General features: G+C 39.9%; 1 protein-coding gene and 1 pseudogene across 1 annotated transcript; both read left to right on the top strand.

Moving 5' to 3' along the window:
* The first annotated feature begins 5,063 nt into the window (after positions 1-5,063).
* LOC110525543 (cytochrome c oxidase subunit 6A, mitochondrial-like) lies at positions 5,064-7,186 on the top strand. Its single transcript, XM_021605738.2, has 3 exons — positions 5,064-5,239; positions 6,563-6,711; positions 6,877-7,186. Exons 1-3 carry the CDS (start codon positions 5,137-5,139, stop codon positions 6,964-6,966), a joined length of 342 nt encoding a protein of 113 aa, XP_021461413.1. The 5' UTR covers positions 5,064-5,136; the 3' UTR covers positions 6,967-7,186.
* Positions 7,187-7,523: 337 nt separating this feature from the next.
* LOC110525180 lies at positions 7,524-13,289 on the top strand (annotated as a pseudogene).
* The last annotated feature ends 339 nt before the right edge of the window (positions 13,290-13,628 follow it).

Below are 13,628 nucleotides of genomic sequence, written 5' to 3'. Positions count from 1 at the left end.
ACGGCTTATAATAATGGCCAGAACAAAACGAATGGAATAGCATCAATACCATTCCATTAATTCCTGAGTGCTCCTGAATGGCGCAGCTGTCTAAGCCACTGCATTTCAGTGCAAGAGGCATCACTACAGTTCCTGGTTTAAATCCAGACCGTATCATATCTGGCCGTGATTGGGAGTCCCATAGGGCGGCGAACAATTGGCCCAGCGCCGTCTGGGTTTGGCCGGGGTAGGCCGTCATTGTAAATAAGAATTTGTTCTTAACTGACTTGCCTAGTTAAATAAAGGTTACATTTTAAAATCAAATGTAAAAAAGATTCTGCTCCAACCATTACCACAAACCCGTCCTCCCCGTCCACTAAAGGTGCCACCAACCTTCTGTGCTGTACTCGTCTTTTTGGCCAAAGGGGGGGGGGGGGGGGCGGGGGGGGGGACGACGACGACATTTCAGAAAAACCCCACCTCAAACTTGCATTTCAAACAGGACGTTTTAAAAATGCTTATAACAATGTCTACCATAGACGTCTCACTGATCTGGAACAATACACAAGGAAATGGAACCTGAGACTCTACGGCTTGCCAGAGGTGGAGAATGAAGATGTGCGAGGAGAGGCTGTCCGTATCTGCCAAGTTTTGCCTGCAGAGAAGAACAAAGTTGGTGATACCATCGACGTTGTGCATCGCCTCGGCAAGAAGCAACAGCAACAACTAAACAACTTAAATTATTATTTGTTGTTTTATTTCTCAGAATAGTTCCTGATTACACTAAAGAGGGTTTTTAGTCTCTCTTACTACAAGAACCCTTGGTTTGGTCTTGAACATAATTTCCAGTTGAGTTAAATTTCAAAGGTTATGGAATAAGCTATTTTGACTTTAAATTGACTTAAATGGTGCAGATCTCGGTTCCTTATCGTTTACGTTCACTGCTCCTACGTCTTTGACTCATCCTACTACAGTTTATACTTTTATATAATCTTTGTTGTTTTGTCTTTGTCTATAGTTTATCTTAATGCTAGGGGGTTACGAAACAGTGTGAAGCGCAAGGCCTTATTTTTATTTGCTAAACAATTTCGAACAGGTTTTTGCTTTTTTCAAGAGTTTCACTCAATTTTGGCTGATGCCAACTTCTGGAGGTCACAGTGGGGCAACGATATTTGGCTTTCCCATGGATCTGAACGCTCCGCTGGTGTCACTACAATGAACAATAGCTTTGGTGGTAATATTCTACACTCGGAATGTGAACCCTTTGGTCACTTTATTTGTCTTGTGATCAGTTACAATGACATTACACTCATTACTGTAAACTTCTACGGGTACAACACCAAACATGAGAATGATGAGTTGCTTGAATCTATAGAGAAACATATACTTAATTGGTTATCTAAATTTCCCAATTTGTTATTATTGATAGGAGGGGACTTTAACATTACTATAGATAATTCAACTGATGGATGGCCCCCAGGTAGGCCAACCAATCAGAATGTGGGTTTAATACTTTTTATGGAAAAGTTTGATCTTACTGATATATGGAGAGAGAGGTTTCCGGCTGACAGATCATTCACTTGGAGTAACAAAACAGGCTCCAGACAATCCAGAATAGATTTTTGGCTTATATCCAAATGTATTGATAGTGAGTGTGTTACTACAAATATTTGTACTACTCCCCTCACAGACCATAAGGCTATTTACATTGATATCAAAATATTTACCTCTGATACGAACCTTGGTAGAGCATCCTACTGGAAGCTAAATAGCTCATTATTAAATAATGATATAGTTACATTTGAGGTTAAAGATCTGCTCTCACACTTTTGGGAAAGGGCTTGTGAAGAAAAATATTATTGCAAGAACTGGGAGCTCTTTAAATTTGAGGTGTCCAAATACCTTAGAAAATATGGTAGTAATCTTGCTAAGACCAGAAGAGCTGAGGAGGAAAAGGTGATCATTAAGATAACATCCCTTTCTCAGAGGTCCCCAGCTGACCTCTTGGGGGAGGAGAAGATGGAACTCATTGAGTTACAAAATAAACTGGATAATATATATAAATTAAAAGCAGAAGGAGCCTTTATTAGATCTAGGAAAAAATGGATTGAGGAGGGAGAACAGAATTCATCCTATTTCTTTAGACTTGAGAAATTTCACTCTAAAAATAACACTATCCATAAGTTAAACATTGATGGTGTTGTTACAGATGACCAAAAATTAATCGCTAAATACTGCAGCAATTTTTACAGAAAATTGTATAGCTCTACGTACTGTCAGGAATCCACAGATATGTGTTTTAACTCACTGAATAATGTTCACTCTATCAGTGATATAGAATCTAAACAGTGTGATGAACCCATCAAAGTTGAAGAGATTATAGAGTCTATCAAACATCTAAAGAACAATAAATCACCAGGTGTTGATGGAATTACATCAGAATTTTACAAATTATTTTCTGAACAAGTAGCTCCCTTCCTATTTGAAGTCTTTTTAGAGAGTATTAAAAACAATGTTCTCCCTCCTACAATGAGTCAGGGGTTAATAACACTGATACCTAAACCCCAAAAAGAAGTGCTGCTCGTCGATAACTGGCGTCCAATTTGTCTTCTTAATAATGACTATAAGATATTAGCCTCACTACTTGCAAAAATAATTAAAGAAGTCCTGGATGCAATCATTGATGAAACACAGTCTGGCTTCATGAGGAACAGACATATTTCTAACAATGTCAGACTAGTATTAGACGTACTTGACTACTCAGACCTAATAAACTGAGGATAGCTTCATATTATTTTTAGATTTTTATAAAGCATTTGACACAGTAGAGCATCAGTTTCTCTTCCACTCCCTTGAGAGACTTGGCTTTGGGGATTTTTTCTGTAAGGCTATTAAGACTCTCTATGCAAATGGTAACAGCTCTATCAAATTGAAATATGGCACCTCACCTAGATTTGAGTTAAAGAGAGGAATTAGGCAAGGTTGTCCTATCTCTCCGTACCTGTTTTTATTAATCACCCAACTTCTTGCAAATTCTTTAAATAATAGTCCTGTACAAGGTATTTCCATAGCTGGTAAAGAAAGTATTATAAGCCAGCTGGCTGACGATACTACACTTTTTCTGAAAGACGATAACCAAATTCCCATATCGATCAATGTGATACAATCCTTTTCCAAAGCGTCTGGTCTATATCTTAACATTAAGAAATGTGAACTCATGGCTGTCAAAGATTGTGTGACACCTTCATATTATGGTATTCCAGTAAAAGAAGAACTTACATATTTAGGCATAACCATTACAAAGGATCAGAAGTCTAGAGGCTTACTAAATGTTAACCCTCTTATTAAAAAAACCCAGAAGAAACTAAATCAATGGCTACAGAGGGACTTATCTTTAAAAGGTAGAGTCCTAATAACCAAGGCTGAAGGTATCTCTAGACTAACATATGGTGCTCTATCTTTATATCTTGACCGTAAAATAAGCAAGGAGATAGACCAGATGCTTTTCAACTTTCTTTGGAGAAACCGTACCCATTACATTAGGAAAACTGTTGTAATGAACACTTATGAGAATGGTGGACTGAATTTTCTGGACTTTACTACTTTAAATAATACTTTTAAGATCAATTGGATAAAACAATTCCTAAGAAGACCCACTTCTATCTGGAATTTTATTCCTCATCATGTCTTCTCTACTTTTGGTGGCCTTAACTTCATGTTGTTTTGCAATTATAATATTGACAAAGTTCCTGTGAAACTTTCTGCTTTTCATCGGCAGGTTGTCTTGTCATGGTCCTTAATTTATAAACACAATTTTTCTCCACACAGATATTATATATGGAATAATCGGGATATATTGTATAAAAATACCTCTCTGTTTTTAGAATATTGGTTCCGAAATAATATCCTATTGGTGAGCCAACTGGTAAATGCAGAGGGTCTTTTACTCAGTTATAAAGAATTCTTATCACTTTACAAGGTCCCTGTAACACCTAAAGATTTTGCAATTGTTTTAGATGCCATTCCCTCAGGTGTTGCTATGTTATTCAGGAACATGTCAAGACCTGACCCTCAGAGCCTACCTTCTGTTGACCCTGTTGACTCATCAGTAGGAAAGATTTGTTTCTCTTTTGGTCCATTCAACAACAGAGCGATACGATCCTTGTTTCAGATATTGATAATATCTGTTGGAAAAAAGTTTGGATGTTGCCACACACATACCTACTTGTTAACAAAATTAAGGAAGTTTCCTTTAAAATTATTCATAAATATTATCCTGCCAACCACTATATGAAGAAGTTTAAGGAAAACATCAACTCAAATTGCTCCTTTTGTAATGACCACCCAGAAACAGTTGTGCATCTTTTTTGGCATTGTATGCATGTAAGAAAACTGTGGCAAGACATCAGTAGGTTTATAATTGAACACATTTATGAAGATTTTACACTATTGTGGAGAGATGTACTGTTTGGATTCCTTACATACAATAGAAATAAGCGGAATCATTTTTATGTAATTAATTTCATTATTCTTTTGGCCAAATTTCATATACACAAATGTAAATTTACAAACAGACAACCACATTTTCTTACCCTACAAAAAGAAATGGAACTGTATTTTAAGACAGTTAAATGCTCTACTAACAAAAAAAGCTGTTAGAATTGTAAGTATATGCATGTCCCTTAAGGTCCTTGTGTAATTGTAATGTGATATTGTACCCCCTAGCTCGATTGTCTATTGTTTGTAATCTATGTATGCTTGTGTTCCCTCATGTGCTTTATGCATTGATTTATTATTAATTTAAAAAATAAATAATAATAATATAAAATAAAAAAATGCTAGGATGATGTCATCACCCTGAGGAGGATGAGCGGGCCAATCAGCGGTCTACTTGCGTTCATATTTTTAATGACCGGTATAAGCCCACATCACCATGTTGTTGGGGTACGCCCACCCCATTCCAATACAAAAAAAGCTTCATTTTTGCATACTTCATTGACATTTTTTGGAAAGAAAAGTATTTCACTCGTATTGTATTGTGTTTTACCTCTCTTTTCAGATGACCGTTCTAGGTGGCCTGGTTGTTGATTTAAGCAGAGCACGTTTCCCCTACATCACTTCCGTTAATTTGCTGATCGAGTCAGAAAGACAGAGAAAATGGCGGCTTTCGGACGAATTTCTCAAACCCTCCTGCGTTCCTCATTGATCCAGACTCGTCAACTCTCTGCCACAGCGGCCCATGGTCATGCAGAGCAAACAGGTAATGCCACACAAACATTGCTCAAAGGACACGATTTACGAATGACAAAACCATAGCATATTCTTGGAGGACGGTGGTACCTCCGTGACCTTGCTAGCTAACGTTAGCGCGAGGCAGCATACAAGCTGCTGTATTCGATAACGTTAACTAGCTAGGTTAAAGAAATCGACCACATACCTAGCTACACGGGACTCGTTGTCAATTGCTAAATCACCATTCTATCCTAACCAGGTGGCTGGATTAACACAATGTTTGACTAGTTAGCTAACGAGTTAATTTGCAGAAGAGACCTTGGCCTCAACATGACTCCCCGTTGAATTAAATGTTAACTACGGTAGTTAATGTTTTTTTTACTTTTAAATAACTAGATATTTAACGCTAGTTAGCTAGATAACTGTACACCCTATTGCTAGCTTTCAAACCTACCAAACATCTGTCTAGGTTGTGTTTTGAATGTCCCATCTCAGATGTAGCTAGCCAACGTTAGCGCAGTATGTGAAGGCAATGAAGAAACCAATTATTAGATCAGTTTCACAATTGTGATTAACAATGTCAATGTCATGGAGATCAGTTAGTGAGTTAAAGGCGTTTACTCATTTCGACCATAACTGAGGCCTTCAGGGGTAGCTCTCCTGTTTGCCCTCCATGACCATGGGGGGTAGGAAACCTGTACCTGGAGTGCTGCCAGTACTGCAGGACTTTGTCAACGTAGCATGACACCTAATTCATCCAATAACCTCTTTACCAACAGTAACTTGCTTAATTCTTCATCTGTTCTCCCAGGTCAGCAAAATGTTAAATCTAAAAGATTAAGTGCTGTGGCACTCAACTGTGTGCAGTAGTTCAAATGTGGTTAAATACTCTACTAAACCTTTTTTTATTTTATTTAACCTTTATTTAACTAGGCAAGTCAGTTAAGAACACATTCTTATTTGCGATGACGGCCTAGGAATAGTGGGTTAACTGCTTTGTTCAGGGGCAGAGCATGCATGATCATGGTTTATATTTGTAAAAAAGTATGTGATTGGATTAGCTAAATTAGAGGCTCTTGTGTACTGGTGAGTTTCCATTTCCAATCATGCACCTGTTGCCTTTGACATTGACATGTGCAGAGATTGAGATGCTTAGGATCTCAGCATTCAAAGGAAAGTCAAGTTACAGATTTAATATTCCAGTGACCCCAAATTAGCTGTTTTCAACATGTCTGTCACATCGCAATGTATTTGAACAGAACATAAAGGTTAAATGTACTATAACTGGCTTAAGTGTAAATTAAGCCTTTGTTACTTGTCAAACAATGTATATTTTTGTTTTCTTCTCCAGCCAGAACATGGAAGATCCTCTCCTTTGTGGTTGCCCTTCCGGGAGTTGCAGTGTGCATGTTGAACATGTACCTGAAAATGCAGCACCATGCTGCGCACCATGTGGAGCCAGAGTTTGTCCCTTACAGCCATCTTCGCATTCGCAGCAAGGTGTGATAAATTATGGCAAGATCCTAAGTAGTTATTGTTGCGAAACACATTTCTTTGATTATATACTTTTTAGCATTGTCTAATTTTGCCTTGAGTATTTACATTTGAATCTGCCCCCTGTTAATTTACTTTGTCATCATGTTAACTTGATTCTTCTCTCACCAGCGTTTCCCTTGGGGAGATGGCAACAAGAGCCTGTTCCACAACCCTGAAGTGAATGCCCTCCCTGATGGCTATGAGGGACGTGACGAGTGATCTCTCCCTCAGACCACCTCACACACTGGGACCAGTCTCTTTCTTCAATTCATTACTGTTACTGGACCACACTCCCCAAACTGTTTACTCTTCTCTATTCTATTATGTCTACCTCTGTGCACCTGCCACAAGGTACCCAAAATCTTAGTTATGTTTTTCTGGACCATTTAACACCATTTCTGCTTAATTTAAATAAAAATAAATAATTATTACCAAAATACGTTGTGTTATTTTTAACTCTCAAATTGACACTATGGTTTTGTTTTTCTCTAAATAAGTTAAAGAATAACGAAAGGGGTTTAGAACATCATGTTTCAGAAGGACACTGTTTGACTTCAATTACACCTGTACTTTCACATGACTAACTTGTGACTTGCATTACTCTTGCAAACCAGTAGGGGTTGTCACTAGTTACCACAGCCACAAAGTAGATTGTCTATCCTGAAAATGTAAAACAAATTACATTTGTATTAAAGGTGAGGCATAAGGTTAGCAGTGTGGTTGGGCTTGAAAGGAGATTAAGAGATTGTAGAAATAGGTGGGGTTTAGCCATGATCATGGCTGTGGTAACTGACGACCTGTGAGTAAATCTGTTTTCAATTCAGTTGTAAAATTGTCTGAAACAGTCTTGCAAAGAAGGTTTATGAAATTTAAAAGTTTTCTGCTGAGTTGACTTTAAATGTGTTTCCTTGAAAAACAGGAAGAGTGAACTTCATTTGGAACAAGATTGTTGGATAAGCTAAATGTCAGCCAGCTGTTAGCTTGCTTGACATGGCACAATCTGCAAAGTGAAATGTTTTCCAGTAATACTTTTGGGCAATTCTGATCAGTTATTATCAAGCAGTCTCCAATTGCCGGCAACAGTTGGTTCAATAGTGAATGCATGGCATATCAACATAAACAGTTTGTCTACCTATGCATTTTACCTGGGATCTAACTCAAATTCGACTGAATCCACTCGTATTATTAATCTGTCCTTTATAAATGTATGGATGGAGAGGGATAAATGTGGGCAGCCTTTGAGCGAACCAGTACAACCCACTGACAGCTATGGCTGAGATCACTGCCTAACTCAAGGTGGGACTGTCACCTGATCTGAGGTTCTATTCTCCTGTATTTCATTGGGCTTCTGTCCTTAGTCAGCCATTCTATAGTCCCTACTTTTCTATTAGTAGTATTGGTATGGTGTTATGTAATTTTACACTGATTTCTTGGTGATTTGCAAATGCATTAACTTCCTGTGTGATGGGTCGAGGGTGACCCAACAAGAGCTGGAATCTGCTACTTCTATCCTGAAGAGGTAGGGACATCAGAGAAGATGTGTTCCCTAGGCGAGATTGATACTAACTGCGTACCAAGAATGATCCCTGTTTTTATGATACCATACCTATATGACGGCCCATAAGACATCTTCAAATGTTTGAGGAAACGCTTCCAGATAAAGTGCAATGGTCTTATTGATACATTCACCCACATCTCGGATGTATAGACCATTGTAATGAGAATGCTCGTCCACTAAATGCCACAGGGTTGTTAAAATGCCACAGGGTTGTTTAGTGATGTTTTTGTCTCTCCATCCCCTGTGTAGTCATAATTACTCTCTATGCTGCTCTCTCTCAGGCCTTAAGCTGTTAAGTGGAAATACCAGACATCAGTATCTGTGACGACCTCGATCAGCTTATAAATCACTTTAGTTTTTATAACGGCCCTATCCGGCAGAGTTACCAGGTACAGTCATCTCTAACACTTACCTTAGCTGTGTACAGCAATCTGTCATATCCATGTCAAATCAAATTGAATGTCACATGCGCTGAATACAACAGATGTAGACCTTAGTGAAATGCTTACTTACAAGCGCTTAACCAACAATGCAGTTTAAAAAAGTCTTAATTTCACATTGTGTGTAAATCAAGGATTATTTTTTTGCTAATGCTAAATATGTCTCCCTCTGATTTGCCTTGCATTTAGATCTACAGTCAGGAAGATTTTGCAGTTCGATGGGCACAGTACCTCTATCACTTACAAGGAGGCTCCACTGAACCCCACCACATCTTCAGTTGCTTGAGCACCATTGACTCTACACATGTAAGTAATAAGGAGTTTTTTGATATATCGATACCTATTTCATTAATCTTTTATGTTCATTAACTTCTGGCCTAGCCTGGCAATTATTTCCTTGTTTCATATGTGACATTTTGATTCTCAGATTGACCCACTTCTCCTACTCACGGCTGCCCTAATTCTGCAGGCCTGTCAGCACTGCCCTCTAGTGTTAGCTGGTTATTTATCCAGGGAGGTAAACTGTCTGACCTTTGCAGCACCAAAGGACTGGAATAGTTAACCACAGATTAGAATCAGACACTAACTGTATATATATGTCTCAAAAAACAAGTCTTTGCTCCACAGGGTTGACAGCACACAGATGCCCCATAATCTCACTGTGAAAGTCATGGTCCATGAAACTGAAACGTACAACCAGATAACAGTGGCTGATAATTTAGGTGCTTCTCTCCTTTGAGATTTTAGCAAATCATCTTGTGATCATCTTAATTTGTTGAGGTTCCTTCTAAGTTGTGTTGTTGTATTATGCATCACTATCTGAATACAAAAGCTATGCTTTAGATTGTTTTACAAAGTCAGCAGTTTAAGTAACAGGCCTTGACATACATTTTTGCTTATACTTTGCCTTAGGACCAGAGACCCGATGGACTGAGTTCCTCCAGCTCTTCTGGCAGAACTCTTCTATTTAGCGCAGAGACCACCACTGTGTTCCTGACCGCCACTGAACTACAGTATCTGCGCTCCTCTTCTGTGTACAGAGCATCCAGGTACTTCACCCCCCTCAGGAAGAAACCCACCTCCATCCTCCACTGTAGAAACACTTTGGAGAAAATTCTGCAGCCCACAGGTTCAGCGGTGAGGAGTCTCGAGAGCCTGGCAGTCAGAGGATGGGGAATCCCGGAGATAAGGCGTTTAGGGTGAAGGAACGACAGGGGAGTTAAGTCCAGCAGGTTGCTTGCCCCCTGCCTCCCCCTTCCCTGTGAGAACTCTACAGATGCCCCTTTGCTCCCCACGGCACTGTACCAGCACAGGGTGAGAGGGCTGGTACTGGCCCTACTGGTAGAGAGACAATTCCAAAGCGACACTGCAGCCACAGAGGAAGTGGTGAGGAACTGTTGGGGTATATGGGAGGGATATGAATGTTTGTTTATGTATGAGTGTTCCACAAGAGATTCCCTTGTCTGGACAACCACATGTTCAACTGTTAGAAAATTAAATAGAATATCTCCACTATTGCCCTACATGTTATTACATCAGTTTGATATTTTGTCAAACCATTAAATCAGCTATCCCCCTGTGGTTTATCCCCAGTATCTCAGAAGCCTGGCATCTTCGAAGGGACTGGAAGCACATCTGAGGACTACTGCTCCGGGGGCCTCTGGCCCTTAGGGACACTACACACTGACTGTATACAGAACATGCTCACAAGTGAGGCTCTAATATTCTCAGAGCTCTCTGAAATGTTGTCAAACCACGGTATATTCCATAGCTCTATTTTTTTTCTAGCTGTCCTATCTGACTTTGACCTTTTTTCCTCTCTCTATTTGTCTGTTGCTTATGATATTTGTGGAACTCTATCTCCCAGCGTTGACCTTACTGCTGGAGTGAGTAGTAAACTCAGTGCTTTGCAGTAGCTGATTGGGATGTTTTGGGACATTTTGTGGGGCTGTGGTGCCTTGTGAAAATGTGTTTCAGCTGATTGTGGAATCTTGGGGCATTTGTAGTACTTAGTGTTGATTTAAGTTAGTAAGATGCAGTATAGTGTATATACCACCTCTGTCTTTTACTTTCAGGATCATCCATGTTTGTGTGGTATTTGTAATGAGTGCCTATGCTGTGTCCCTGCAGGCAACCTGTCTGGTAGGCCAGGGGGAGCCCAGGACCGTTCTTTTGTGAGAGCCACATCGCTGCTCCACTCGCATTTCTCTCACACTGAAGCTCTGCAGGAGGCTATTGTCAGGTCAGTATGACTGGCAGGGGGCTCTCTCAACATGCATTACTCCTCCTCAAGTCAGATGATGGGGGAGGGGGAACAGGCCATCGTTATGCAGTTTGTATTATCTTAAGATAAATCCCTGTTCCCATTGAGTTGTAATGTGTCTTACGTAATACAGGAGTGCGGGTGCAGCTGTGTACGGGACCCGCAGTGTGGCCCAGGAGACGTACTTCCTGCAGCAAGGCAGAGCGGTGAGAAACTCTGGCATTCCCGACCACCAGGACAATGCTTTCTCTCTGCCTAGCAAGGCCCGACACAGGTTACTGAAGCACAGGGTTAACCTGCTCTGACTGACTGTGACAAGGAGTTCCACCAGAACCACTGTCTACTCAGTCACTTCTCTGAATATGCTTCTCTCTAAATTCATTTCAAACAATGAACTTACACTGAACATTTTTCTAAGATAAACACTGTGTAAAGAGTTTTAGGAAGTTAAACGATTTACAAGAACCTTGGTCAAGTCCTATACTGTTTTGTATTGATGTGCAGAGGACCATGATCTCTGTCAACACTGCAAAGGCATTTTGCACAATATATAATGAAATTCCAAACCAACACACCACATGAAATATGAGCTTATAGAGAGAGATGTTGTGTAACAAATATTCAATGTACAAACATCATGAAGACACCATGGCTGCCGGGTTTCCTAATCACTGTAATCCTTTTCATTTGGATAAAGATAATCAGCTACCCGTGAATCCTTCACCACCACCCACAATGTATTTACAAAAAGAGTTATTATGTTGTACCTAATGACATACCGTATGTAGGAAAAACGTATTGTATATAATTACAGATATCATGTCATATTGTTTGTGTAATATTCTGTCCTGAGAATGTACTCTTGGGTTTTCATTGTAGAGTTGATTTTGACCACCTCTGAAATCAAGCCAAAAGCCATTGAATACACTAAATGTGATACTCTCTGATTAATGGGGCACATGAATCATTTGCCAATAATATTCCGTAAGGTTCTTTACAAAGATTGACTATGTTTGTAACAACAACAAAAATAATGAATGGCTGATTCTTAACACACAAAAAATGCCTTGGTCATAAGGCAAGCATTTTCCTTCCAAGCATTGCAAATACATTCATTCAAATATGATTATTTAAACATATCCACTCTAAATTAACACCGATGTATGGACCTTGTCTTGTCTAAATGAGCTGCACATTGTACTCTAAACTACAGGGGCCATCGTGGTCCCTATAGTGCCATAACGATAGTAGTACTGTAGCAACAGGCACACAGCTCAAGCTAAGCATAAATACGGCGCCCACAGTACTTTACAAACCCTAAAGTACGAACACTGTTATCATGGTAATTATATTGCTTTGGGTGAAGGGGACGAACAATGCCTAAATGTACGTTTTCATGAAATGTAAGATAGCTGGACTGTCTACGTACGTAAATATATCAAAATAGAAAGTAACATCGGTTTCTGTTCCTAGTGTCCTGGAAATAAGTAGTCTCGAAAACCCAACCCTAAGCCGTAATCACTGTTGCCTATGGTTGGGTTTTCGAGACTATCAAATGAGACCTTTCTTGATGGTCCAAATATAGTGTAATTAGGGTCATTAGATACGCGGTAGCTGAATTTGAATGACTGGAGTCGGTGTTTTCGGAGTGCCTTATTATGCAAACTCATTTTATGGGTCAGTGGGGTGCAGATGGGTAGTTAGGGGCACGAACAAAACAGGGGGGTGGAGAAACAGAATTAAAATTCTAAGTGGCAGAATGCCCCATTGTCAGTGGAGGGGCATACCCTATAAACCACGCAGATAAGCGGTCTTTTTCAGATACACCGCACCACTGGACGGAGCTGGTACAACTACGGACCCATCACCATGGCTTCTACCACATGCTCTTGGATTGCCTTAATGTTCTTATCTGTGTCTACTAATTTCATTGGAGTACAGTGTCGCGCGGTGCAGGAGATACTGTCAAAGTCCTCCGCTTTTCAGGATGGTCCCAATACTTTACCCACAGATATCTTGAGACGATGGCGACGGGAGAGCGATGAGACGCAGCGGCAACATTGCGCAATGTTGTCAGCGCCTTGGATGGAAACCAGCGCGTACCCGATGGAATTGGCACTGCTACATCGTCTCCGGGTGCGTTCAATGGCCCAAGGAGGTTTACGGCGCACAGTCTTTCCTGAGCAACCACTATTTCATTTTGTCAGACGCGTCTATCATTGCTGCCAGTTAGGTTTTCATTGCCGAGGCGTCAAAGGGATTCAGGGCAGTATCAGTGGAGGTAAGAATCTAAATCCAGTCATTTGAAGTAGCTTCTTAGCAATTTATTAAGTCTACTCTTGGACTAAATGTGTATCTAGGCCTACTGTAGAGAATCTCCATTTTAAAGTGCCCTTAGACTTGGTTTTATAGAATATATATAAATTATTCTACTCAGGAATGGGGCCACTGTCACATTCTCAGTAGTGCTTATTTCATTTAGGCCTTACAGTATTTTGTTGATCTTTCCCACCCTAGATACAGATTTGGAGTTCCTTCTCAGTCAGGATGTTCTGTCAGTGACAGTCATGAGAGCTGAGATTCATCTCTATGTGTTGAATCCTCAACACCTGAACATAGA

This window comes from Oncorhynchus mykiss, chromosome 6, assembly GCF_013265735.2.
Source record: "Oncorhynchus mykiss isolate Arlee chromosome 6, USDA_OmykA_1.1, whole genome shotgun sequence".
Taxonomy (NCBI): Eukaryota; Metazoa; Chordata; class Actinopteri; order Salmoniformes; family Salmonidae; genus Oncorhynchus; species Oncorhynchus mykiss.
This window is presented reverse-complemented; position numbering and strand designations above follow the sequence as displayed.

Coding starts and splice junctions, on each gene's coding strand:
- LOC110525543 (XM_021605738.2), top strand. CDS start 5,137: ATGGCGGCTTTCGGACGAATTTCTCAAACCCTCCTGCGTTCCTCATTG. Junction 5,240..6,562: donor TGGTCATGCAGAGCAAACAG/GTAATGCCACAC, acceptor TTTCTTCTCCAG/CCAGAACATGGAAGATCCTC. Junction 6,712..6,876: donor ATCTTCGCATTCGCAGCAAG/GTGTGATAAATT, acceptor TTCTCTCACCAG/CGTTTCCCTTGGGGAGATGG.